The sequence below is a fragment of the Microcebus murinus genome, chromosome 8 (genome assembly GCF_040939455.1).
Source record: "Microcebus murinus isolate Inina chromosome 8, M.murinus_Inina_mat1.0, whole genome shotgun sequence".
Classification (NCBI taxonomy): domain Eukaryota; kingdom Metazoa; phylum Chordata; class Mammalia; order Primates; family Cheirogaleidae; genus Microcebus; species Microcebus murinus.
Genome location: NC_134111.1, coordinates 104,781,151 through 104,804,286, shown reverse-complemented (window position 1 = coordinate 104,804,286; position 23,136 = coordinate 104,781,151). Strand labels below are relative to the sequence as shown.

Genomic DNA, 23,136 nt, shown 5'->3' with positions numbered 1-23,136 from the left:
TGTCCTCCAGTAACTGTCTTAAATATTTCCTTTATGTACATTTAGAACCACATTAGACATGGCTGTGAGTTTTGCTCATGCCATCAAACACAGTTAGAAAACTAAGGAGAAGGAAACCCTCGTGTATTTAGTGTATTTAGTGACAGATTCTCTCAGTTTTCCATCTGAGAAGGTCTTGATTTCCCCTCGTTCCTGAAGGGTATCTTTGCTGGGGCAGGATTCGGGCCGGGCAGTTTTCTCGGAGCACTTGAAAACTTTCGTGCCACTCACTATCTGCTGGTCTTCGTGGTTTCTGGTGAGAAATCCACTGTCATTCACACTGTTTCTCCCTGTCGGTAAAGGTGTCATTTTTCTCTTTCAAGATCCTTCTGTCTTTCACTGTTAGAAGTCTGACTGCACGTCCGGCCTGGACTGCTTGGGGTTCACTCCACTTGCTTCCCGACCGCAGGTTCGTGACTCTGTTCTTCCTCCTCTCCCTCGAGGACTTGAGGACACGGACGTCACACCATTTGTCGCAGTGGCACGGGGCCTCGAGCTCTGCCCACTCTGACCCCGCCTGTTTCCCGTCTCCCGTGCCCCCTTCCAGGGCTCTGGTGCTTGCCGTCGTCCCTCTGTCCCGCGGCCGAGCCACCCGCCTCGCGGTTGCTCTGGCTGCCGTGGGTTTCGGTGCTGGGATTTCCGTGCCGCTCTTCTTCCCGTCTTTCCTCCCGGCTGACACTTTCTACTCCGCTCGTTTCAAGTGTGCTTGTAGCTCCCCGAGGAAGGAAGCTCTTGTGCGTCAGTGACCCTGACCTCCTTGCCTCCTCAGTGCAGGCCTTTACTGTCTGTTCTCGCTCGATTTGAGATCTCTCTAGTTCTCGGTATGACGGACGATTTTCACGTGAATCCCGGACATTTCTGTATTGGCCGAGTCCGGCCGGACCTCACTTAACCTTCCCGCTTCTGCTGGCTGGAGGAGGAGCCGTGGCTTCGTCGTTGCCAAGTGGAAGCGGGCTCCAAGGTCCTCGCGCCCCTGTGCTGGCCGACGCCCAGAGGGAGGCTCCCTGTCACCGACGGTGCGGGCAGCAGCCGGGATCCCGTGTGGCCCGCAGCAGGGTGGGGCTGCCCCACGACTGGCTGGGGGGGACGCCCCGTCACAGCCTGAATGGGGGAGCCTGGGGTCCTGCCTGACCTCTGCTGGCGTGTCTGGGTGGCAGCCGGGATCCCGTGTGGCCCACAGCAGGGTGGGGCTGCCCCACGACTGGCTGGGGGGGACGCCCCGTCACAGCCCGTGTGGGGGAGCCTGGGGTCCTGCCTGACCTCCGCTGGCGTGTTGGGGCGGCAGCCCCGCCCTGCAGGGACGGGCTGGAGGAAAGCGGTGCTGTCCGTGAGCTTTCCGCCTGGCCAGGCTGCCCCGGCCTGGCCACTGGCCAGAGAGAGCAGGCGTCGGTTGGGGCACTTTCTTTGTGCGTGTGCTCTCACTGGTGTTTGGGGTTGCTGGCTTCCTCAGCTCCGAGGGTGGATACGTGAGGTGAAAAGAAAACCCAGGGAGCTTACCACCATGTTGTTCCGGTTCTCCCTCGTTATGAGATTTCTGACACTAAAGCCTGGTGCTGGCACCAACTGATTCCCTGGTTAACACCTCCCTGTACGTAACGGGGCCCGGGAGCTAAGAGGAAGGAGTGTCTACACGGCCGGCCGACCCCACGGTCAGGAAACAGCAGCGCCCTTGGCCAGGACAGGCCCAGGGCAATTCAGTGGTTTGAAGCAGTTAAAGGAAACGGATTTCCTTCACTGCTCCGAATCGCCCCAAAGAGGCCGCAGCCCTCGCGAGTCCTCAGTGCAGAAACCAGCTGCACGGCCCAGTCCGAGCCTGGCAGCGTGCGGACGGTGCCATTACCGACCTCCCAAGAGACAGCGGAAACAGCAAAATGCCGCTTTGAAATGTTGCTGTGCTACAGACAGATGGCACGGCCAGCAGGTGCGAGACTGTCAACTTTCCACCTTACCCTGGCCTGAAATTCCGCTCCTGTCCGCCTCCAAACAGCATAGGGTACAGAGGGGTGAGCTCGCCGAGCCCGCGGACGTACAGCGCACCGATCCTGGGGCCATAGAACTGGAAGGGAAAGTCAGCGGCTTATTCAAGAACTTTCCAAAGACCTATCCTGTGTCCGTGCTAAGCGCTTAGAGGCGCAGGGAAGGAACAGCCCGAGACGCGCAGCGCTGTGCTGCCCCGTGGCCCCCACCGCGCCGCCCGCCACTGCTTTGACGTGCCGGAGTCACCGACGCCTCGGAGGAAGGGCAGAACCCTGACCTAACGGCAGGGCCGGACAGTTCCGTGGCGGGCAGAGCTCCGGGCAATCATGACAAAATTTGTAAGGGAGAGAAGCTGGAACCAGAGATTGCCAAGGGCTTTCCCTGCATATGATTCCATGTCCCCAAATGATATGATGCAGAACGTTTAGGTGCCCCGGTGTCAGGCCCGCGCACACTCGTTGGGAACTAGCTGAGGACTGTGCTCCAAAACAGCGCACTACAAATATTTCAGGTCCTGGCTGGCTGCCAGAAAGAAGAGCGAAAGCTTCAGAAGGGTCCTCACTATTAGCTCTTTCCCACGCTGCATCTGAAAGATACAGCCACTAAATTTACGACGAGGAGCCGTATTTTGTTGTTGTTGAGACAGGGTCTCGGCTCTGTCACCCGGGCTGGAGTGCAGTGGCATCACCATAGCTCACTGCAACCTCAAACTCCGGGGCTCAAGTGATCCTCCTGCCTCAGCCTCCCGAGTAGCTGGGACTACAGGCGTGCGCCACCATGCCCGGCTAACTTTTTTGTTTTTCTGTAAAGATGGGGTCTCGCTATGTTGCCCAGGCTGGTCTGGAACTCCTGGGCTCAAGCAATCCTTCCGTCTCGGCCTCCTAAAGTGCTGGGATTATAGGCGTGAGCCACCGCCCCTGTCCGGAGGCACCTTTTAAATCAAGTTAGAGTGAGCAATTGCTTGAACCCCACATCTTCTGCCCCGGGGGCACTACGTGTGGCCGACGCAGCCTCAGCACAGGCTCTGCCTGCTGCAGAGAACACGCGGTAGCTGGCTCACCCCCGCCTGTCTTCGTGCCACAGACTTCCACGCCTGCCCCGGCTGTGCCCGCCGCCCTCTCCTGCCGCAACCCTGTCCTGGCCCTGGGGTGGCCGCCTAGCCCTGCCGCCTCCCGTCCGGCAGCTGCTCCCTGCAGCGCCCCCAGCCCTTCCCTGCGAGGGCACACGGCCCCCGGCGCTGCGGGCTCTCCGGTGGCCTTCAGTCGAGAGACCTTTTCCCCCAGGAGGGAGGACGGCCCCTGCAGGCGTACCTTGTGGCCCACGATCGTGAGGAAGTCCACGCCCAGCTCCTCCACGTCCACGCGCCTTTTCCCCAGCGCCTGCGCGGCGTCCGTGTGCAGGAGGACGGGCGGCAGCCCCGCGGCGGCCCGCTTCTGGTTCAGGGCTCCGACGCGCCGGCTGATTTCAGGGATGGGCTGGCGGGGAAAGATAACGGCTGAGTACGGGGCGAGACTCGGTGAAGGCCGCGCGAAACAAACAGGCGGCCGTTAACCGGCACAGACAAACGCTCGCAAAGTTGAAGAGCAGAGGAAAAGGAGGGCCCGAGCTGAGCACCACGAAATGCCACCGGAGTCTAAGCCGCCTTTCCGCCCACGAGCCTTTCTTAGACAGAAGGGAGGCCCGCTCACCATGACGACGCCGGTCTCGTTGTTGGCCAGCATGACGGTCACGAGGCAGGTGGCGGGGCGGACAGCGGAGAGGATGTCATCGGCCTCCGCCCGCCCGCTCACCTTGGACACCGGGACAAAGGAGACCGCTGAGAAACAAGGCACAAGGGCCGCGGTGAGCCACACAAACACACTTCTCTTGACATTTCGCTTAGAGCCTAACGGAACCATTCCCCACAACTATAAAAGCAATTTATCGTCAAAGTTCAGAAGACCGTAACGAAGGAGTCTGAGCCAGGCGTGGGAACCCGCCCCAGGTGGGTCTGTCGAGGGGACACACGCTCCTCGCTGCTCCCACAGGGACCCGGGAGGTGACGGGGCGGGGCCGCCGGCCACCTGCACTCTCTGTGGGCATCTCAGCGCACCGACCCTTCGCTTCACGCACTCGACAGTGACTCCACGTCTGCGAAGCACCTACTGTGCGCCTGCCCCTGCTCCGGGCACTTGAGAGCTCGCACTGCGGGTGGAAAGCGAGCAGACGCGGCGACTGCGCTTTTCAGTTTAAGAAGGTGGGAGGCAAATGTGTCCACTGCCCCTTCAGGGCCCCACCGAATCGGAAGGACGGAGCCTTCTCTAAAGCAGCAGCAAATCAAAAGAGTATCGAAAAAGGGCATCACCTGTGCACCAGTAATTTTGAGGGATCCTCAAAATATAGGAAGATGATGGTGTTAGATTAATAGGAGCAGGGAAAGCCACTCGGAGCACTGAGAGGACCCAGCGGGCACCCAAGTCCAGAGCGAGCAGCTTGGTGGGCAGGGCCGGAGGCCGGCTGCCGAGGCTGGCAGAGGACTGGGGGTTCAGATGTCCAGGCACCCCCACCTCACACCTCTCGGGCAGGGGGCAGGGGCGCTGGCCTCGGACTGAGACAGGGCTCCCCAGGCCCAGGACAGCAACGAGAGGCAAAAGGCAGGCTCCCGGGACAGGAGAAGGAGCTAGAAGAAGGGGAAGAGCTTGACGCACTGCAGAACTCCGAGAGGCAGAGGAAAGCAACCGAGCCTAGGAGAGACGCAGGACGGGGGTGGGGCCTGCCCAGCGGGCCGGTCACGCTCCCGCCACCTTCCGCAGAGCCCCAGCGAGCCCTCCCTGCATGGAGACACCTGCGGGAGACGGACCCAGGACTAGAGACGAGCGCCCGACCACCCACACCCCGCAACAGAATGCCGTGCTCCCCAAGAATAGCGTGGCCGTCTGAGACCTCCAGGCCTCTGGGGAAGACCATCGGCACGGACAGGCAGGGCACGGAGTCCAGACCAGACAGAAGTGATCCTAGGAGCAGAAAAACTAAAAAAAAAAAAAAAAAAAAAATTCTAACTAGTGTCCTCAAAGACAGTCAAGATATTCAGGATGACTTAGGTTCCACAGTGACAAATAAGCACATATTCATTACACTATAAATGCTCATCATCAGCCTTTTCTTTATGTCATCAACTATAAAGAAATGAAAATTATAGTTACAGAATAGAATATAATCGTTTTAAAGATTGGGCATGAAAAAGTGAAATATCTGGCCCAAACTGAGACTCAAAGGAGAGAGAGAAAACGAAGGAAGAACATGGATACTAACTTCCTCCTTTTTATGCCAGCGAATCAACAGATAATCTCTAAAGTTGATGATTCGGGAAATAAACATTTAAATATAGTATTTGAAAGCAGCGGGGACAGGGCCAGCTTCCAGAGGGAGGAGCACCACAGACTTGATCCCCAGGAAAACAATGGTAACTGGTGAAAATGAAGAACGAGCAAGTATTTAAAGTCTCTGGAAATCGACCCGAGGGCACACGGCAAATGGAGAAACATTTACTCAAGAAAATCGACTAAATCCTGGGAAGAACAGCAGGTGTGTGGCACCTGAGCTGTGCTCTGCTTGCCCCAGCCAGCTCGGGGTGAGGAAGCTCCAGTCCCGGCGGGTGCTGTGCCCGGCGCCCAGCCCAGGGCTATGGTACCGAGGCGCAGCACCGGCATTGCCCGGCCACCTCCCAGCTCCGCGCTGCAGAGGCTAACACCAGGAGAGCAGGTCAGGAGGTGGCAGCTCCCTCCTTTCACCCAGCATGTGCCAGGGTGGAGGCGCCACCACAGGTGCCCTGAGTGCCTGGCTCCAGCACAGGTTCCCTGTTGGGGCAGAGGTTCCCTGCTGAGAAGACCGCAGGCTACTGCCTAAAAAAGTGTGTGTGGGGCACTCTGAGCAAGCTGACATTGTCCCTGCCCCTCACTCCAGGAAGTGGCTCAGAGGTTATGCCAAAGCGAGATAAAACAGAGAGTTCTAAAGCTGTCCTCAAAAAAAGTGACTTTATTTGGAACAGAATGTGGGGAAGTTCAAGCCCAAGGGTAAGCTCAAACAACTGCAATGTGGGTGGTGAGTAATTAAGGAGGGTGGTAGTTTCAGGAGAGCATCAAGCTAAACCACAAACCAGCCAGACCCACGGGAAAAATAGTTCAGAACAGCACTCCCACCCCCAGGGTCAGAACAAACTTCAAAAACTGTTCACAAAAATACTGCCAAGTGGCCCAAATTTAACTGGATCAGACTCTGGCGCAATTTTATGCCTCAAAGCATAGTCAAAAACAACACAGCAATCAGTCCACCATAAGTGGAGCCTAATAGCTAGGGGAGCTATCAACAGGCAGACAGCTTAACAGAAGGCAGGGACAGGAATAGTCAAAGAGCCCTCCTTAAGGCACTGTCCTCTCGAGGGATGTGAACCACTAAGGCTGCACCCTGAGATGGGAAATCAGTAGCGTCACAATGCTGGGGAAATGGCCTCACTGAACAGTTCAGTGAAGCCACTAGACAGACAATCAGGCAACAAAAACAACAAACACCAGGAAGGATGTGGGGAATAGGTATCCAGAGTTGTTACAACTGAAATGTACAGCTTTCAACAAAATGTGACAAGACATGCAAAGAAACAGGAAGGTGTGGAAAAACAAGCAGGAAAAAGGACAAACAACAGAAACTGCCTACGAGCATGCTTAAAGAAGAAAAGTACAATGACGATGTCTTATAAGTTGAGAATTATCAATAATGAGGTAGAAATTATGAAAAAAAAGAAGCAATGGAAATAGTGGAGTTGAAAAGTACCATAACCGATATGGAGAATTCACTAGAAGGGCTCAACAGCAGATTGGAACTGGCAGAAAAGATAATCAGCGAACTTGAAGAAAGGATGTAGAGAGATTATGCAATCCAAATATCTGAGAGAAAAATAAACAGAGCCTCAGAGAAATGTGTGTCAATGTAAGGGTACCAAATATGCAAAATGGGAATATCAAGAAGAAGAGGAGCAACAGAAAGAAGCAGAAAAAAAGTATTCAAAAAATAATGGTTAAAAACCTTCCCAAATAGGATGGACAACATTAACCTACATATCCAAGAAGCTCAAGGAATTACAGGTGGGATAAACACATTCATTCTCTGACACATGATAATAAAAATGTTGAAGACAAAGAAAATATCTTGAAAGCTGCAAGAGAAAAATGACTCGTCACGTACAAGTGAACTCTATCAGGCAAGTAGCCTTCAGGCCCCGAGAGAGATAAAGGAATGGAAGGCAAAGGGGGAGCTTGGCATTCCTCCCCCCAACACAGGGATGAAGTTTATCCCTCCTTATCTGTCCTGAGCTGCAGGATGGATGAGACTGGGGCAGGGGTCCTAGAAGCTGGCCCGCTTACTTACTCCCCCTGGGAAAACCCTCTATAAAACCCACCACCCTCCCCCTTCCTGGGCTGGAAGCTTTTTCGCCTCCACCCATCTGCACTCAGATGCCCAAAACAAACAGCATTCTGCTACACATGAGGCTTCATGGGTCTCGCTCTCGGCTCCAGACCTAACATTTGGTGCCGAATCCCGGGAGGGTACACCAGGTGGACACGACCTCTGGGACTCTAGCAGGCAGGTCTCGCAACCTGGAAAACAGTAGGCAGCGGCAGCTCAACCTGGGCCCGCTCCTGAATCCTGCCTCCCTCTGAGTCCATGGGTCACCTGCAAGGTTTCCATGGATCTTTCACTAAATGGAGAGGAACCAGTCTCCTTGGTAGATCCTGTCCCTTGGAGCCACAAACCTCCCTTGTCTCTGACAAGGTCACTGGGAGAAGTCCCGAGCTGTGCGGGGGTCTCTCTCTAACTTGTCTCTGGTTCTGGAGTGTAGACAGAGCGCTCTAGCTTGGTCCAGGTAACTGTCTACCCGGACCCTCCTGAACCGAGCTGAGAGACAGACATCGGATGGACAGGGACTCGGATCTTCCCTGTGCTGACCTTCACAATCCACTTTTCATCCTCGGGGAGTAAAAGCTCACAAACTCGCTCTCGAGTTCCTCCTATCTCTCGCCCCCAAGAAGATCCGTGGGTCTTCCTTCGCTGACCTTCAAATCCACATCCTGGAGACATCCTGCTCCCATTGAGCAGGAGCTCAGAAGCTCGTTCCCGGGTTCCTCCAATCTCTCTCTTACTCTCGCTTCTTGGCTCAAAAGTCCCACCAGTGGGCTGGAAAAACCCCGGGCCCTTTGGCCTCAGGCACCGTTGGATCCAGGGAGTCTGTTCCAACCAGTACCCCTCTTCTCCTCTGCCCTTGCCTCGTTTTTGGGGACGCCTAAAACTGAGTGGAATCGGCCTCGAGTGACTTTTACTCTATCCAGGGACATGGGACACTCCCAGCCTCCTCCTCCTGAAACTATCCCCTTGGGATGTCTCCTTCAAAATCTCAAAGCATTAGGTCTTACTGACGAAATCCAGCCAAAACGGCTTGTCTTTTACTGTAATACGGTTTGGCCACAATATAAACTTGACAATAGCTCACAGTGCCCCGGAAAATGGGACCTTTGATTTTAGCATATTACAAGATCTGGACAATTTCTGTCACCGCAGTGTAAACTGGTCCGGGATTCCCCATGTCCAAGCCTTTTTCACACTCTGTTCCCGACCCTCGCTCTGTACAAGCTGTGATCCGGCTCAAAGCTTCCTGCTACACTCCCGACCTTCCCCCCTCCCTCCCTCTCGGGCCGGACCTGACAAACTCCAGTGAAATTAACAGATGACTCCTCACCGGAAACAACACGGTTAGAAGGCACTGTGACGACATCCAAGTGCTGAAGCAGCCCACCAGGAGTCTTCCATCTAACGAAACTATCTTTCAAGAATGAAGGTGGAGTAAGACATTCCAAGATAAACAAAGCAGAGGAAATACACTGCTAGCAGCCTGCCTTATGAGAGATAAGAAAGGAAGCTCTGGCCGGGCGCGGTGGCTCACGCCTGTAATCCTAGCACTCTGGGAGGCCGAGGCGGGCGGATTGCTCGAGGTCAGGAGTTCGAAACCAGCCTGAGCAAGAGCGAGACCCCGTCTCTACTATAAATAGAAAGAAATTAATTGGCCAACTAATGTATACAAAGAATTAGCCGGGCATGGTGGCGAATGCCTGTAGTTCCAGCTACTTGGGAGGCTGAGGCAGGAGGATTGCTTGAGCCAGGAGTTTGAGGTTGCTGTGAGCTAGGCTGACGCCACGGCACTCACTCTAGCCTGGGCAACAAAGCGGGACTCTGTCTCAAAAAAAAAAAAAAAAAAAAAAAAAAAGAAAGGAAGCTCTTCAGGCTAAAAACAAGTCACCCCAGACTGGGATACGAATCCATGGGAGCAGAAACGGACAGCGCCAGCGAAGGCAGTCAGGCAGCGTAACTGCTCGCCCCTTCTTTCCTCTCTTACTGGATTCTAAAAGAATCTGTATTAAAATAGCGTGTGTACAGTTGTATTGGTGGACCTGTAACATAAGAGAATGTGAAATATTTGATAACAGCAGCGCAAAGGAGCTGGTGGGGGGCGAGACTGTGCTGGATGAAGGAAGTGACACCAGATGACAATTCAGATCCACGGAACAAGGAAGGTAATGAAGGAGGTTAACAGAACAAACTCTATAAATATATACCTTATCTTTCTTCCCTTAGTTTCCTTAAAGGACATGAAATTAAGTAGAATAACATTTGTAACAATGCACTGCTGGGTGCATAACATATACAGATGCAACACGCCCAATAATAAGAACTATGTAGAAGTAACATCTCTGTATCTCACTGGAATTAAATCTGAAGCCAATATTGATAAGCCAACAAGTATATAGCAAGCCCTAGAGTTCATGGATTGGAAGGCTTAGTATTGTTATGATGGCAATATTCAACGCAATCCCCATCAAACTTCTAGCTAGATTGATTTTTTTTTTTGCAGAAATTAATGAGCTGATGGCAAAATTCTTTTGAGAATTCAAAGGACCCAGAATAGCCAGAATAATCTTGAAAAAGAAAAATTTGGGGGATTCTTACTTTCCGATTTCAAAACTTAATACAAAGCTAAAGTAATCATAAAAGTTTGGTAACAATCTAAGAACAGAAATACTGATCAATGGAATAGAACTGAGAGTCAAGAAATAAACCCTCACTTGTTGTAGAGTCAACTGATTTTTGATAAGGGTGCCAAGATCATTCATGCAGAAGAGTTTTTTCAACAAATGTGTTGAGACGACTGGACGCAAAAGAGTGAATCTGGATTCTACCTCACACCATACACAAAGTTCACTCAAAATGAGCCACAGACCTAAATGTAAGAGCTAATACTATTAGGAAAATACTATAGGAATTAGTATAGGAATAGTATAGAGCTAATACTATTAGGAAATACAGGAGTGATCTTCATAATCTGGGGTAGGTCAAAATCTTTTGAGATATGATGCAAGGGACCAAAATTAATTAGACTCTGTCAAAATGAAAAACTTTTGCTCTCCAAAGGATACCATCGAGAGAAAGAAAACCTGCACAACAGGAGAAAATATTTGCAAAACATACATCTGACCAGGGACTCATATCAAGTATATATAAAGAACTCTTAAAACTTAATAAAAAGTAATCCAATTAAACTATGGGCAAATATTTTAATAGACATTTGTCCAAAGAAGATATATACAAACCACCAATAAAGAAATGAAGCATGAATAGGGGCAATAAATAATGAAAAGAGGCTCAAACTGTTAGCCATAGGGAAGTGTAGATCAAAGCCAGAATGAGCTGTCTCTTTACACCCACTAGGATGGCTATAATAAAAAAGATAGACAACAAATGCCAGAAATGCCAAATGGAGAAACTGGAACACTCACACACTGCTGATAAGAATATAAAATGGTACAGCTACTTTGGAAGACAAAGCTTACTGTTAAACACGGAGTTGCCACGTCCATACTTCTAAAAAATGTGTATGATCTTAAACAAAAGGTTAAACAGAACAGTAACTAACAGCAATGTACCCTAAGTTGCCTTACCCAGTACCAGTCAGACACAGGGAATAAAAAGTACCAGGGATTAAAAGTAACTACAGTTTAAGAAAGTTAGATTGGACTTTTTTTAAGTGGTAAAAATTTAATCTTGGCATCTAAATCCTTCCCATTTTCACCCGTTGGCAAGCATTCAAGGAAGACCATAAAGAGACAAAATTTTCCAGGAGTCAAACAGGAAGATCAATGAAAAGGCTTCACAGTCGAAACCAAGCAGCTCTGATGCGGTCCCTTAATCTTCAAGATAAAAACTTTCCTCTATTCACCTCCAGGTTTATAACAACAACAAAAAAATTTTTTTTGTTGTTAAATATAGCAGAAAAGTGTGTAAAATATAACTGTGCAGTTTAATGAAAAAGACAGATTAGACAAGAAAGCTACCGTGGAGAAGAAAATCTATTTAAAGCAGAGTATTAGTTAACCTTGGCTGCCCTGGGGGTGGAAAAAGGCTCTTAATGTTTTCACAAGTTAGTGGTCTAAGCCATGAACAAGATTCTCCCGCCTGGAGGCTTCCCACGCCCGGCAAAGTGAAAGGCCCGGCCACGGCCACAGTCCCTGCTGGCCAGGCCTGCCCCACCCTCCGGTGGCCGCATGCTGCTCTTCTCCCACTCCCAGAGAGAGGCCCTCACTGCCTCATTCTTGTTTCACACCTAAGTTTATGTTTCTTTGATCCTGCTACTCATATCAGGGGAGTGCAAGCTGTGAACTAAACATAAAATTCTAAGCCCTCTGGCCGAGTGGACCCCTCTCAGCCAAGGGGACCCCAGAAACACCTTAAAACTGAGTTCCCAGTCATGACGGGATGGAAGAGATGAAGCACAATTACACGTGCATCATTTCCCTTCATAAATATTCATGACTCCTACAGCTTGTTAAACATGCACATTCGACCACGGGGCTCAGTATGCAATCCTGTTGCCTTTTGGCTCTTTTGGCTTCCGGCTGGGAAATAAAGCTCTCTTTTGTCCAAAGTATAAACTTCATTAATAATTTTTTTTTTTTTTAGTTAATAGAGCCAAGATTTAACGATTAAAAGTAAATAATGAAAAACATATTTGTCAATTTGTAGACATACTATTTACAGATTAAATATTTACTATATACAAGGGGTTCCGGTATCATTCAATAATACGAATGACTAGTTCTACACGTCGACCTTCAATGCTTTTCCTAGGGAAAAGTCTGGTGGCGTTGGCAGCCGGGGGCACGTGCAGCCTCTGAGTGGACGAGGGCAGCCGGGAGCCCCGCGCGGCCAGCGGCCGTGGCTCCCGAGTGGCCTGGGGCCGTGGCTCCCGAGTGGCCTGGGGCCGGGCTCCCTCCGGGCAGGGTCAGTGAGTCAGGCCGGCGGAGAGCTGAACCCGCACCTCCAGAACGCGTCCCAGGCTCTGCCGGGCCACGCCCCTCGCCCGCCGGAGTCCTGCAGGCGGGTTCCAGGCTGGCCCCTGCCGTCACTCACCGGCCACTTGCTCTTTCACCAGGTGCTCCAAGGGCAGGCGGATCGAGTCGTGCTCCACCGTGCACGTGATGAAGTGGGGCTTGGCCCCCGCCACGGGGCTGTGGTGCTCAGCTGCGTCCCCCTTGGAGGCCTGGTTTTCGTGGAAGTGTTTCACCACGGAATGGATCACTAAATTATTTGACTGCAGAGACACAGCAGAAAAAGCATTTACAAAACTCGTCCCAAGGGAAGAGTCACTAACAATCTCTCACCTGTTATTTTCCTTTTGTGGCTAACATTTTGAAAAAAAAAAAAAAGGCTTCAAAGAAATTAAACTTCCTGAGTTGCACCTTTTGAAAGATTTGCAAATCTTTCAAAAACTCGAAAGATTTCAAACTTTCAAAAACCTGAGATTCATTTCCAGACAATTATGTCTAATTGTTAATATTATAAATTTTTTAATTTTATAAATCTATCTGTCAGAAAAGAGTATTTCGCCCAGGTGACCACTGCTGCTGGGAGTATGAGCTGGTGCAACCTTTCGCAAGGCCCTTTGGCACATGCAGCAAACACGCCGTGTGGCCCAGCACTCTGACTTCCCGGAGCTTCCCCTACCGCTGCGTTCACACTGCAGCAGCGCGGCGTGTGTGAAGGTTGACTGCAGCAAGACCTCAGACAGCCTGCGAATGGGCACCATAAGGGGAGCTGGCAAGTGAATCACACAACATCCGCTCAGTGTGGGCCAACCAGACGTGAAAAGCACTGAGAAAACACGCTCTCTGCTGATGTTCAAAGATCTCAAGTATGGAAAAGGTGGCACACATTATATAATATCCTATGCTTTGTTTAAAAAGGGGGAGAGACATATACATTTGCTTATATATGCAAAAAAAAAAATACTTGAAAAGGTAAGAAAGGAAGAAGAAAAGAACACACAAATCTCTACACATTTGCTTTTAACGCGTCATCTCTGGGGGATGTAAAATTAATAATTTTGGGCCGGGCGCTGTGGCTCACGCCTGTAATCCTAGCTCTTGGGAGGCCGAGGCGGGCGGATTGCTCAAGGTCAGGAGTTCAAAACCAGCCTGAGCAAGAGCGAGACCCTGTCTCTACTATAAATAGAAAGAAATTAATTGGCCAACTGATATATATATAAAAAAATTAGCCGGGCATGGTGGCGCATGCCTGTAGTCCCAGCTACTCGGGAGGCTGAGGCAGAAGGATCACTCAAGCCCAGGAGATTGAGGTTGCTGTGAGCTAGGTTGACGCCACGGCACTCACTCTAGCCTGGACAACAAAGTGAGACTCTGTCTCAAAAAAAAAAAAAAAAAAAAAAAAAAATAATTTTGGTCTCTTGCAGGCAGAGGAGGTGAATGAATGCAGCGTTGGGAATGGGAAACTTTAAAAAAAATTTTTTTTGTTGTTAAATATAGCAGAAAAGTGTGTAAAATATAACTGTGCAGTTTAATGAAAAAGAACCCTCCAGCAATGCTGAAGCCCCCCAGCAGCCCCCCACGCCCGCAGAGCTAACCTCCAGCCCGACTTCCCCAGTCACCATTTCCTTGCTTTTCTTTATACTTTTACTTCCTATGTAAGCATCCCTAAACAACACTGTTTGGCCTCTTTTTCACCTTCAGAGGAATGGAATTGAACTGAATTGTCTTTCAATTATAGATTAGAACTAATCAAGTATCTGAAAACATTCCACGATGGGACCTGCTAGACGCTCCTTGTACTGTGCTCAGAAGACTCACAGCCCCTGACAGCTTAACAGGTCCACGGAGGGAGGCCCGAGGAAGCCAATGCAGTGTTTCGTCCAGATCTGAGATGCGTCACATTAAAGAAAGGCGAGGAGACGGTCAGGGATGGGTGACTCAGATATGTTTCTTTAAAAAGGTGCATGGTTCTCTAAAGGGGCCAGGTCATCACCTTGTAAAAAACACTGATGTCCAACACAGATTTGGGGTCCAGAGAGGAGAAGCCCTCTCAGCACTGCAGGGGCCCTGCGATCCTAGTGGAAGGGGTCCCTTGGTCACCTTAGGGATCCGCAGCCAGAGAGGGTGGCAGTGTAAAAGACGATCCAAACGGTGGCGATGTGCTGAGCCCCTCCCACGTGTGCCATATTCTCACTGCCACCGCAGGTGGCTTCCAAGAGGAGGCCAGGGCTCCACATTGATGGGCAGAACCCAGCCATTCCCAAGAAAGCTGGCAACGGCCACACTCCCCGCCAAGGGCGCTGGGAACACAGCAGCCATCTGTCAGAACTAGGAGGCCACACCTAAAAATGCACCCAGGCCCTCCCAGGCCACCACACTCTGTGGCGCCTGGCCTCAGGCCGAGACCAGGAGGCCCCCACTGGCAGCCAGGGCTGGGGTGGCTCTTCCTGGCGGCCACTCGGAGGCCTGTCCTGGGGGAGCCTGGCCGCATGCTCAACCTCCCCTTGCTCCTCCAAGCCACCGCGGCTCTGCTCTGCCAGGCAAACCTTGTTCTTCCGACTGAACGTACCACGCTGCTGCGTATAGCTGTGTGGTTCCACTGTGTGGCCGCACCGCCCAGCGCCGACGATCATCCACCCTCATTCTGAAGGACGTCGGGGCTGCTCCCAGCCGTTGGCCATTGTGAACACGGACATCCCTGCACCTGGCCCCGGCGCACTGCCTCATTTCCCAGCACACGTGCCCGGGAGTGGGACCGCTGGCTGATGGGGTCCGCACGACTTCAGGGTCACCAGACAACGCCAACCCATGTTCCCAGATGGGTTCCCAATTTACACCCTGCCAGCACCTGTGTCCACACTCGGAATCGCTGGGCCTCCGCGGCAGGTGCGTGGAGGTGTTCACTGTCGTTCACCTTCACTCTGACGGTCTGGGAGGCCGAGTGCTGCTGTCCATGCAGAAACCTCTTGGGCCTCTCCTTTGTGAAGTGCGTGTTCAAGTTTCTCGCCCATTTTTCTACTGGATTATCTGTTAATGATTTGTAGGTGTTGCTTTAAATTCTGGATGCTAGTCTTTTGCCACTTATGTGCTGCAAATGCCTTCTCCCACTGTCTAGCTTGTCCTTTTATTTTCTTCATAGTGTTCTTTGAAGAACTGAAGTCTGTTTTGTTTTTGTTGTGATAGACTTCATCAGTGTTTTCTTTTATGATTAACGCTTTCTGTATCTTAAGAAATCTGTTCACTCTTAAACATCATAAGGATATTAACTTATCACCTAAAAAGTTTTATGAATTTTACTTTTCACGGTTTGGTCTTTATTCCACCTAAAGTCATTTTTTCTGTATGTTGTGAGCACAAGTCAATGACTTTTATCTTTGGGGTTACACACCGTCCCAGCACCATTACCAAAGAGACTGCTCTTCTTTCCCGCCGTCCTCCTCCCTCCGCATGTGGGACGGCCTCGCCATCGACCCCGAGTCGGGGAGACACGGGACAGCAGGAGAGCACTAGCACAGCTACGCCAGGACGGCAGGTGCACCGCAGGACGTAGGGTCACCCTTGTCACACGAGTGTCCACCCGCACACGGCTCTGCTCCTGGCCTACTGTCCGCCCTCGCCCTGAAGCCACCCTGCCTCCATCATCAGGGCTTCATAAAAGGCTTGGCTTCTGGGGAGCAGTCCCCTCGCTGTGCTCTCTGTCTCCAGGAAGTCTTGGCTATTCTCAGCCTTCTGGATTTCCATGTAACTTAGCTCGTGAGAGCCCACCAAAACACTGTCAAAATTTTGATGGAGGCAGCAATGACTCTACAAATCAATTTGGGACAAAGTATCACGAACCCTCCAATCTGTGAACACGATACATTGTTTTATTTATTTAGAACTTCTCTGAAGGCTCTCGGGACTATTTCTAACTTTCCCAGTGGGAGGGAGAGGGATCTTACTAATTCTCTTCTACTAGATTTATTTCCTAAGTATTTGACTTTTTTTTTTTTTTTTTTGATGCTCTGGTAAATACTTGTTTGCTGCTGGCATATAAAAATCCAATTGATTTTTATATCTAAAAACTTTGTTAAATTTTGTCACAAGCTCTAATAATCTAGCTGTACGTTCCTTTGGGTTTCTCACGTGGCTAGTCAAATCACCAGGGGCTGACCCTTGTGCCCTCCTTCCCGGTAAGGAAATGAGACACAGAGTGTTACTGACTGAATAGAAACCGTGATGCCCGCCACAGTGTCTTTGAGCATCTCATGTCAATTTTAAAATGAGCACGTTTGAAACGGGCCAAGCCTCACACTCTTAAGGCAAACAAATTAGCAGGGATTTGAAGGAATGATTCTAGAGCAAAAGTGAAGGGGAAACGTTCTTTGTTGAGACAGCAATGTAAAGCAAGTTACTTGACACGCCGTATTACAAATAGCCTATCAGCCACCTGGAATTTTCTTACAGGATAAACACTGGCTAAATATTTCAAGCTAATCTGCAATACAGCAAAACTGCGCATTACTTACTCTTTCTTTAAAAAGAAAACAATAGCAAGAGGTATTGTTTGGATTGAAAACAATCCAAGAGGGAAGCACCTTCTCCATTTTATTACAACTTGCAACCGTAAGAATGTGAGTCTTTCTGGAAACCTTACCTCAGTGCCCCCGGAAGTGAAGATTATGTCTTGGGGCGCCCCACCTACCATCTTCGCCAGGCTTTCCCGGGCCGCGTTTATAATATCCTTGGCCTTTCTACCTTGAGGGACCAAAAAAGGGAATTCATTAACATTGCTTCACCACGGCTGGCCAACCAACACATTTAAACGAACCACCAAACACAAAGGAGTAAAAGATCCGAGTGGGCAATTCTAAGACGAAACACATCCCATTAATGTGACCACTACAACGCACTACAACCTAGAAATAACTCGGCAGAGGAGCAGCAGTGAGATATTAGCAAGTCAGTGAAAACTGCTGGAATTTAAGTAGCTTAGATGCAGCAACAGATAGAGGAGGACGCCGGGAGCCCTGCGGCTCCCTGAGACAGGCTTTCTTCTTACCGGGCGCTAGAGGAGAGGGAAGCTGTGGCCATCTGCCCTGCTTCCCAGTCATCAAAGACAGGAGAGTGAAAGGGCGGGATAATTTGCTTAAGATCACACTGCAAAACAACAAAAATAAGCAAAAACAGAACTTCGTAACTCCTCGACACAATGGCACACCTCGCACCGCAGGTCGCCCTGGGTGTCACCTGGACTCAGAAGGCTACCGTCTCGGGGACATGTCTGCTTTCAAGCAAGGGCTCCACAGCCCGGCTACCGCCCAGTTCCACTGGCCGACAGGAAAACACAGGGACCGCACTCCATGTGGCAGACAGAGAAGCACCCTGGGATGGGGATTCTGAAAAATTTGGTGACCGTTCTTGGTGTATATACACCAGTAGTCTCCAAACTTTTTTGACTATTTAGTCTTTTTTTTTTTTTGGAGACAGAGAGTCTTGTTCTGTCACCCCAGGTAGAGTGCAGTGGCATCAGCCTAGCTCACAGCAACGTCAAACACCTCGGCTCCAGTGATCCTCCGGCCTCAGCCTCCCAAGTAAGTAGAACTGCAGATGTGTACCGCCATGCCTGAATAATTTCTTTCTATTTATAGTAGAGACGGGGTCTCACTCTGGCTCAGGCTGGTCTCAAACTCCTGACCTCAAGTGATCCTCCCGCCTCGGCCTTCCAGAGTGATAGAATTACAGGCGTGAGCCACCCCGAGTTGCTGGCAGTTCAGTCTTATTTGAAAAAAAAAAAAAATATTGAGCAGGCACCACTAAAATATATGTATTACAAAACATCATAAAAATATAAAAAGATGAGGTAAAAATAAATATGCAAGTAATTCTCAAGCTCCTTAAAACCACTGTATAGGTTTTAATTTTAAGTACTTAAGGTCTATGGTGTTTAGGAAAACTTGGTCCTTTTAATTGATGACACATTAAAAGGATTATAACAAACTGCCAGTAAGTCTAGCAGGACTGCCTGGCACATGCTCTTAGCTCCACTTGGAGTATGGCTCAAATCCTGTCCTCCAGACACATCCCCATTCTTCCTCCCGGACTCTGCTGAAAGCCTCCCCGTCTGAGGAGCCACAGGGCCGATTCCGAAGCAGGAGCCCCATTCCTGCTTCTCTTCCCACCTTCCGCCCAGGGAGCCCGCCGCCACCGATGTGCTGCGTAGCTCCTAACCTCCCAGTGGACCTATACACATTCATGCAAGCATTTCACAGATTTCCTTCTTTTCGTTCCAAAAGTGGGTTTCATAATTTACATATTGCTTTCCAAGAAACTTCCTTTAATCCACTTACCAACAAGTCTGGAGACCTTTCTGAAAAAGGACACACAAAGCTAGCTCACTACCACTGTCTACCTATTGGACCAGCTCAAGTCAAAAGGCTGGCCCCCCCCGCCCCCCGCCAAGTGCTTGGGAGGACGCAGAGCAGGTGGGGGCTCACATGCTGCCGGCGGGAACAGAAAATGGCACAGCCACTTGGGGTGAGCTGGGCAGTTCCTTGAAAGGTCTAAGGTACACCCACCGTGTGATCTAGCCATTTTACTCCCAGGTGTTTATGGTAAATATTGTTCACTCAAGAGAAAAGAAAGCAGGCGACTGTCCATAGACCTGACACGAGTGTTCACTGCATGCAGCGTTATTTACGATAGCCCCAGACCGGAGGCGGCTCAAACATCCACCGGTAAATGTGGTGCCTCCACATGGTGGACCGCCACTCAGCAGCAGTTGAGAGGGACAAACTGACGCGCCCAACATGGATGAGCTTAATACAATTACACTGACTGAAATAAACCAGACGGAAAATTTCTGATTCCATTGTTATAAAACTGTAGGTAGAGCACACTAACCCACAGTGGCAGAGGGCACCCCAGTGGCTGCCTGGGGACTGGCTGGTGCAAGGACTATGAAGGGGAACCAGGAAACTTCTGAGAGTGGTGGACACACGTGTTAGAGACACATGTGTTAGAGACACGCGTGCTTCACTCTGGTGGGGACCTGTCTCACTGGCTGTGACTCTCAAATAACTAAAAAAAAAAAAAAAACTCATGTAAATTTAGAAAGAAAGAGATGAAGCAAATATGGCAAAGCTGTTGCATCTGGGTAGAAGATACACAGGTATCCACTCTAGTACTCTTTCAACTCTTCTGTGTGCAACGTACACAGTGAGAAGCAGGGAGGCTGCATCATTGTCAGTGTAATGAAATGGGAAGAGCACAGTTACAAAACCACAGAGGGGCAGAAAATAATCCTATGGGGACCTGGCACGACACGATGGTTAAAGCTGAGCATCAGAGGGACCCCAGAATTCCTGCTATGCAAAGTGAAAAAGCAAACGGGATGGGTGTGTGCGTATGTGGTGCTCACTGTCACTTGGCTGTTCCTCACCCAGAGACTCCTTACCCTCTACCTCCCTTCTGTCCCTTTTTTCTCTCCACTCCTCAGTCCATTTTCTTCTGAACTACCAAGGTCAGGCACTCAGGCCCCTGGGCCCCCAGACCTACCCTTACCAAGGTCCTCAAGTGGCCGGAGCCTAACCCAGGCGTGCGCAGTCCTTACCTCCTCCCCCGCCGGCAGCTCTCCCCAGGACCCCATCCTCTCTGACACGGTCCTTGGGGGCCCTCTCGTTCCTTCCTTCCAAGGCCAAGACTCCTCAGTCTCCGTACTGGGCCCAGCTCCAACTCCAGACTACAGGCGGCCATGCGCCCTGACTGGCTCCTCAGACCCCATCCCCACGGCAACTTGAGACTTTGTTCCCCAAATTTCCGTCTGGACCCCGCTCTCTCCACCCGGCTGCCCGACAGGCACCTGAAACTGCACGTGCTCAGGGCTGGATGCTGGATTTCTCCCCAGACCTGCTCCTCTCTTGGCCTTTCCTATCTCAGTAGATGCAACCAGGCCCCCCAGGGCCCAGGCCAAAGTGCCGCACTTTCCTTGCCCATGCCCATCTGTCAGCGAATCCTGTGGGTTCTCCCATCTGAACACATTCAGACTCTGACTCCCCTTCTCGGCCACTGCCACCAGATTCTCCTGGCAGGCCCCCCGACTCCAACGACCCACCATGGTCCATTCTGCACGTAGGGGACAGAACAGAAGAAATGCCTCAAAAACCCAAGCAGGTCTGTGCACTGCGCTCTCCCTCACCCCAGAACAGTGCGGGGCATGCAGCAGGTGCCTCGACCGAGGCTGGTTAAACCAGCTGCTCTCGAATGTGGTCCAGGCAAGCCTGGAGTGCCCAAGGCCCTTTCAGAGGCCCACACAGCCAAAACTATTTTCATAATGACTCTAAGCCATCATCCGCCTTCCTCCCACGTCTGCAGTGAAGCCTCCCAGAGCCACGGAAGGCGAACACTGCAGCACACCGGGCAGGACGCAGGACCGGACCAGGTGTCTGCTGTTTAGCAGACACTAAAGAAATTGCCAGGCTACAACAATGTTACTCTTCCCGCTAAATTTGTTCTGTTTTACAAAAGATAGTTTGTTTTTCATAAAAGTTAACATGTAATGAATTTATTCCTATTTTAATAAATTACTAAATACCGATTTTTTTTAAGTTTCTCAGTTTAATTTCTGATATGGCAAATATGCACATATATAGCCTGCGTGAACAAAGCTCTCTGGAGTCCTTGATAATCGTTAGGAGAGTAAAGGGGTGGTGAGACCGAACGCCTGGGCAGCCCGGGCTGAGTTACGCCACCCTTGCTCCTCGATAGGCTTCACTCAGGGCAAGAACCTCACCTCTCCCTCAAGTTATCCCAGACTTCCTCATTCAGTAATGCTTTGTGTATCAGCATTTAATTATTCTCCAGATTTTCAAGTTTAAAATACCAGAAAGTCCAATTTTACTAGAGGAGAGACAAGATACAAGGCAATGCCCAGGAGACTAGCCGGGATACATGTACTAAATAACCACAAATAAATTAATGGATGATTAGCACCTGAACTGAAAAACCTTCTAGTCACCAAGTTGCTGCGAAACTTTAATAAGCAAATGGATATGAAAACACATTAAATGCTATAGAGTTGTACATAAGTACTACTAAACCCCAGGGCTTGGCAACATCCTGTTTAAAGAGCTACTTTAGCTCATCACAATCCATACTTAAGATAGTTTACCTTAATTATCCCTAATAAACATTAAATAAGAAAGGTAAACTTTATCCTGCCTGCCTGAAATTGTAATGTAGCTCTGCCACTAACTACTGACTTGAAGCAAATTGTTTTCCAAAACCTCCGATTTAATGTTCTGCATTAAAAGAACCAGTTGGAAACAATATGAATAGTTGTAACTAAAGTAATAAATGTAATGGTAACTTTCATTTTTTAAAAAGGCTAGGATTACATTATTTTAAAGATACATTTAAAAGATACATTTTGCAAATTTAAAAGATACATTTTGCAAATTCTGTAAGGATCAACTGAGCTGGGTATGCAGCAGGGTGTAACAGGTGCTGGCATTACAAATAACTCCCAATAAGACACCTTTCTCACCTGGGAAAGGGTGACAGGAGAGCATGTTAAAGATTAAACATTAAAGGTTAAAGATTACTGTATCAACAAGGCTCAGCTTACAAATCTGGACTTCTCAGGAAAAAATTGCAGCTAAAGATTTGCGGTTAATAGAAAATCTATTCAAACAAAGCCATCAACACACATGGGTGTACAATTTCTCCAAAAGTGCCTGTGGCCCCCATTATCTCTAACTTGTGAACAAGTGCGAGTGCATGTCCTCTAGAATTACCTGCTAGATAAGGACTGCTGGGATTTCCCCAGGCTTCCTGCATGGCCTCAGTCATGGCCTGGATAACTTCTGGCTCCAGGGGCGTGGTTGCATTATAGTCCATGTAAACTTTCCTGCAGGAAAGAAAACAGTTAGCTGTTCTCACTTCATTGGTTTTCTTTCACTTCCCTGCACCTGTTCCGCCATGGGCTGTGAGACTCTGGTGATTTCTGGTGCCACTTCCTCCTCCTGCCCCTCCTCCTCCCACCACACCGACCTTCTCCCTGCGGGAGGCACCCTTGGGCCCCAGGCCTTGCACTTTTGGTTTTGTTTGTCTAGAATGGCCACGTCCTGCCCCTACTTTTTTTTTAGGTCTTTGCTCCAACTGGTCCCCCCAGTGTGGCTTCCCAAACTCCTTAAAACTGCAGCCACCTCTACCCCTCCCACCCCAGCACTCCAGGCCCCCGCCCCTTCCTACTCTCTTGGGAGCGTCATCACCCCCTGACACACCAGCTTTAGTCCTTACTGTCCGCCTCAGCACAGTGACAGAAGTGCAGCCGTGAGGACTCTGTCACCAGGGCTGCCACACAGCAGGGGCTCGGTTCATAAGATGACAAAGTAAATGCCACAGAAAACACAAATCCCACGAAAGACCTCTCACTAAGTAAAATTTATCTGCACATCTTTTAACTAATATCAAGAACCTTCAGAAACCTTCAGAAATATATTAATATATAGTAGGCAATCCTGCCTGATACTACTAATGAATTAAGCTCATTTTTAAATAAACAACAATTGGTTTCTACAATTGGTTTAGACCAATCCACATGAAAACTCAGACACAAGTAACTAACCATGGCTGTTAAGCCACAGGAGGTGGGCAGAAAGTACATTAGTTTCAATGCGGCATCTTTTCCATTCAAAACCATCCAGCAGGTACAAGGCTTTGGGAAGTCTGACTCATC

The 23,136-nt window shown here is 49.9% G+C and overlaps 1 protein-coding gene across 6 annotated transcripts in view; it reads right to left on the bottom strand.

Annotated features, from left to right (window-relative positions):
• The window catches only part of SCLY (selenocysteine lyase), a 30,492-nt gene that overhangs the window by 5,045 nt on the left and 2,311 nt on the right, over positions 1–23,136 (bottom strand). For 3 of the 6 annotated variants that reach the window (XM_012755683.3, XM_076006100.1, XM_012755676.2), the window contains exons 2-7: positions 22,193–22,305; positions 17,056–17,156; positions 12,505–12,685; positions 3,705–3,832; positions 3,327–3,491; positions 1,989–2,095 (exon numbers count right to left, since the gene is read on the bottom strand). In XM_012755683.3, the coding sequence (XP_012611137.2) occupies positions 1,989–2,095; positions 3,327–3,491; positions 3,705–3,832; positions 12,505–12,685; positions 17,056–17,156; positions 22,193–22,305 (795 nt within the window). Of the gene's footprint in view, positions 1–1,988; positions 2,096–3,326; positions 3,492–3,704; positions 3,833–12,504; positions 12,686–17,055; positions 17,157–17,460; positions 17,559–22,192; positions 22,306–23,136 lie in introns of those variants that run through there. The other 3 variants (XM_012755680.2, XM_012755681.2, XM_076006101.1) reach the window with 3 other exon arrangements.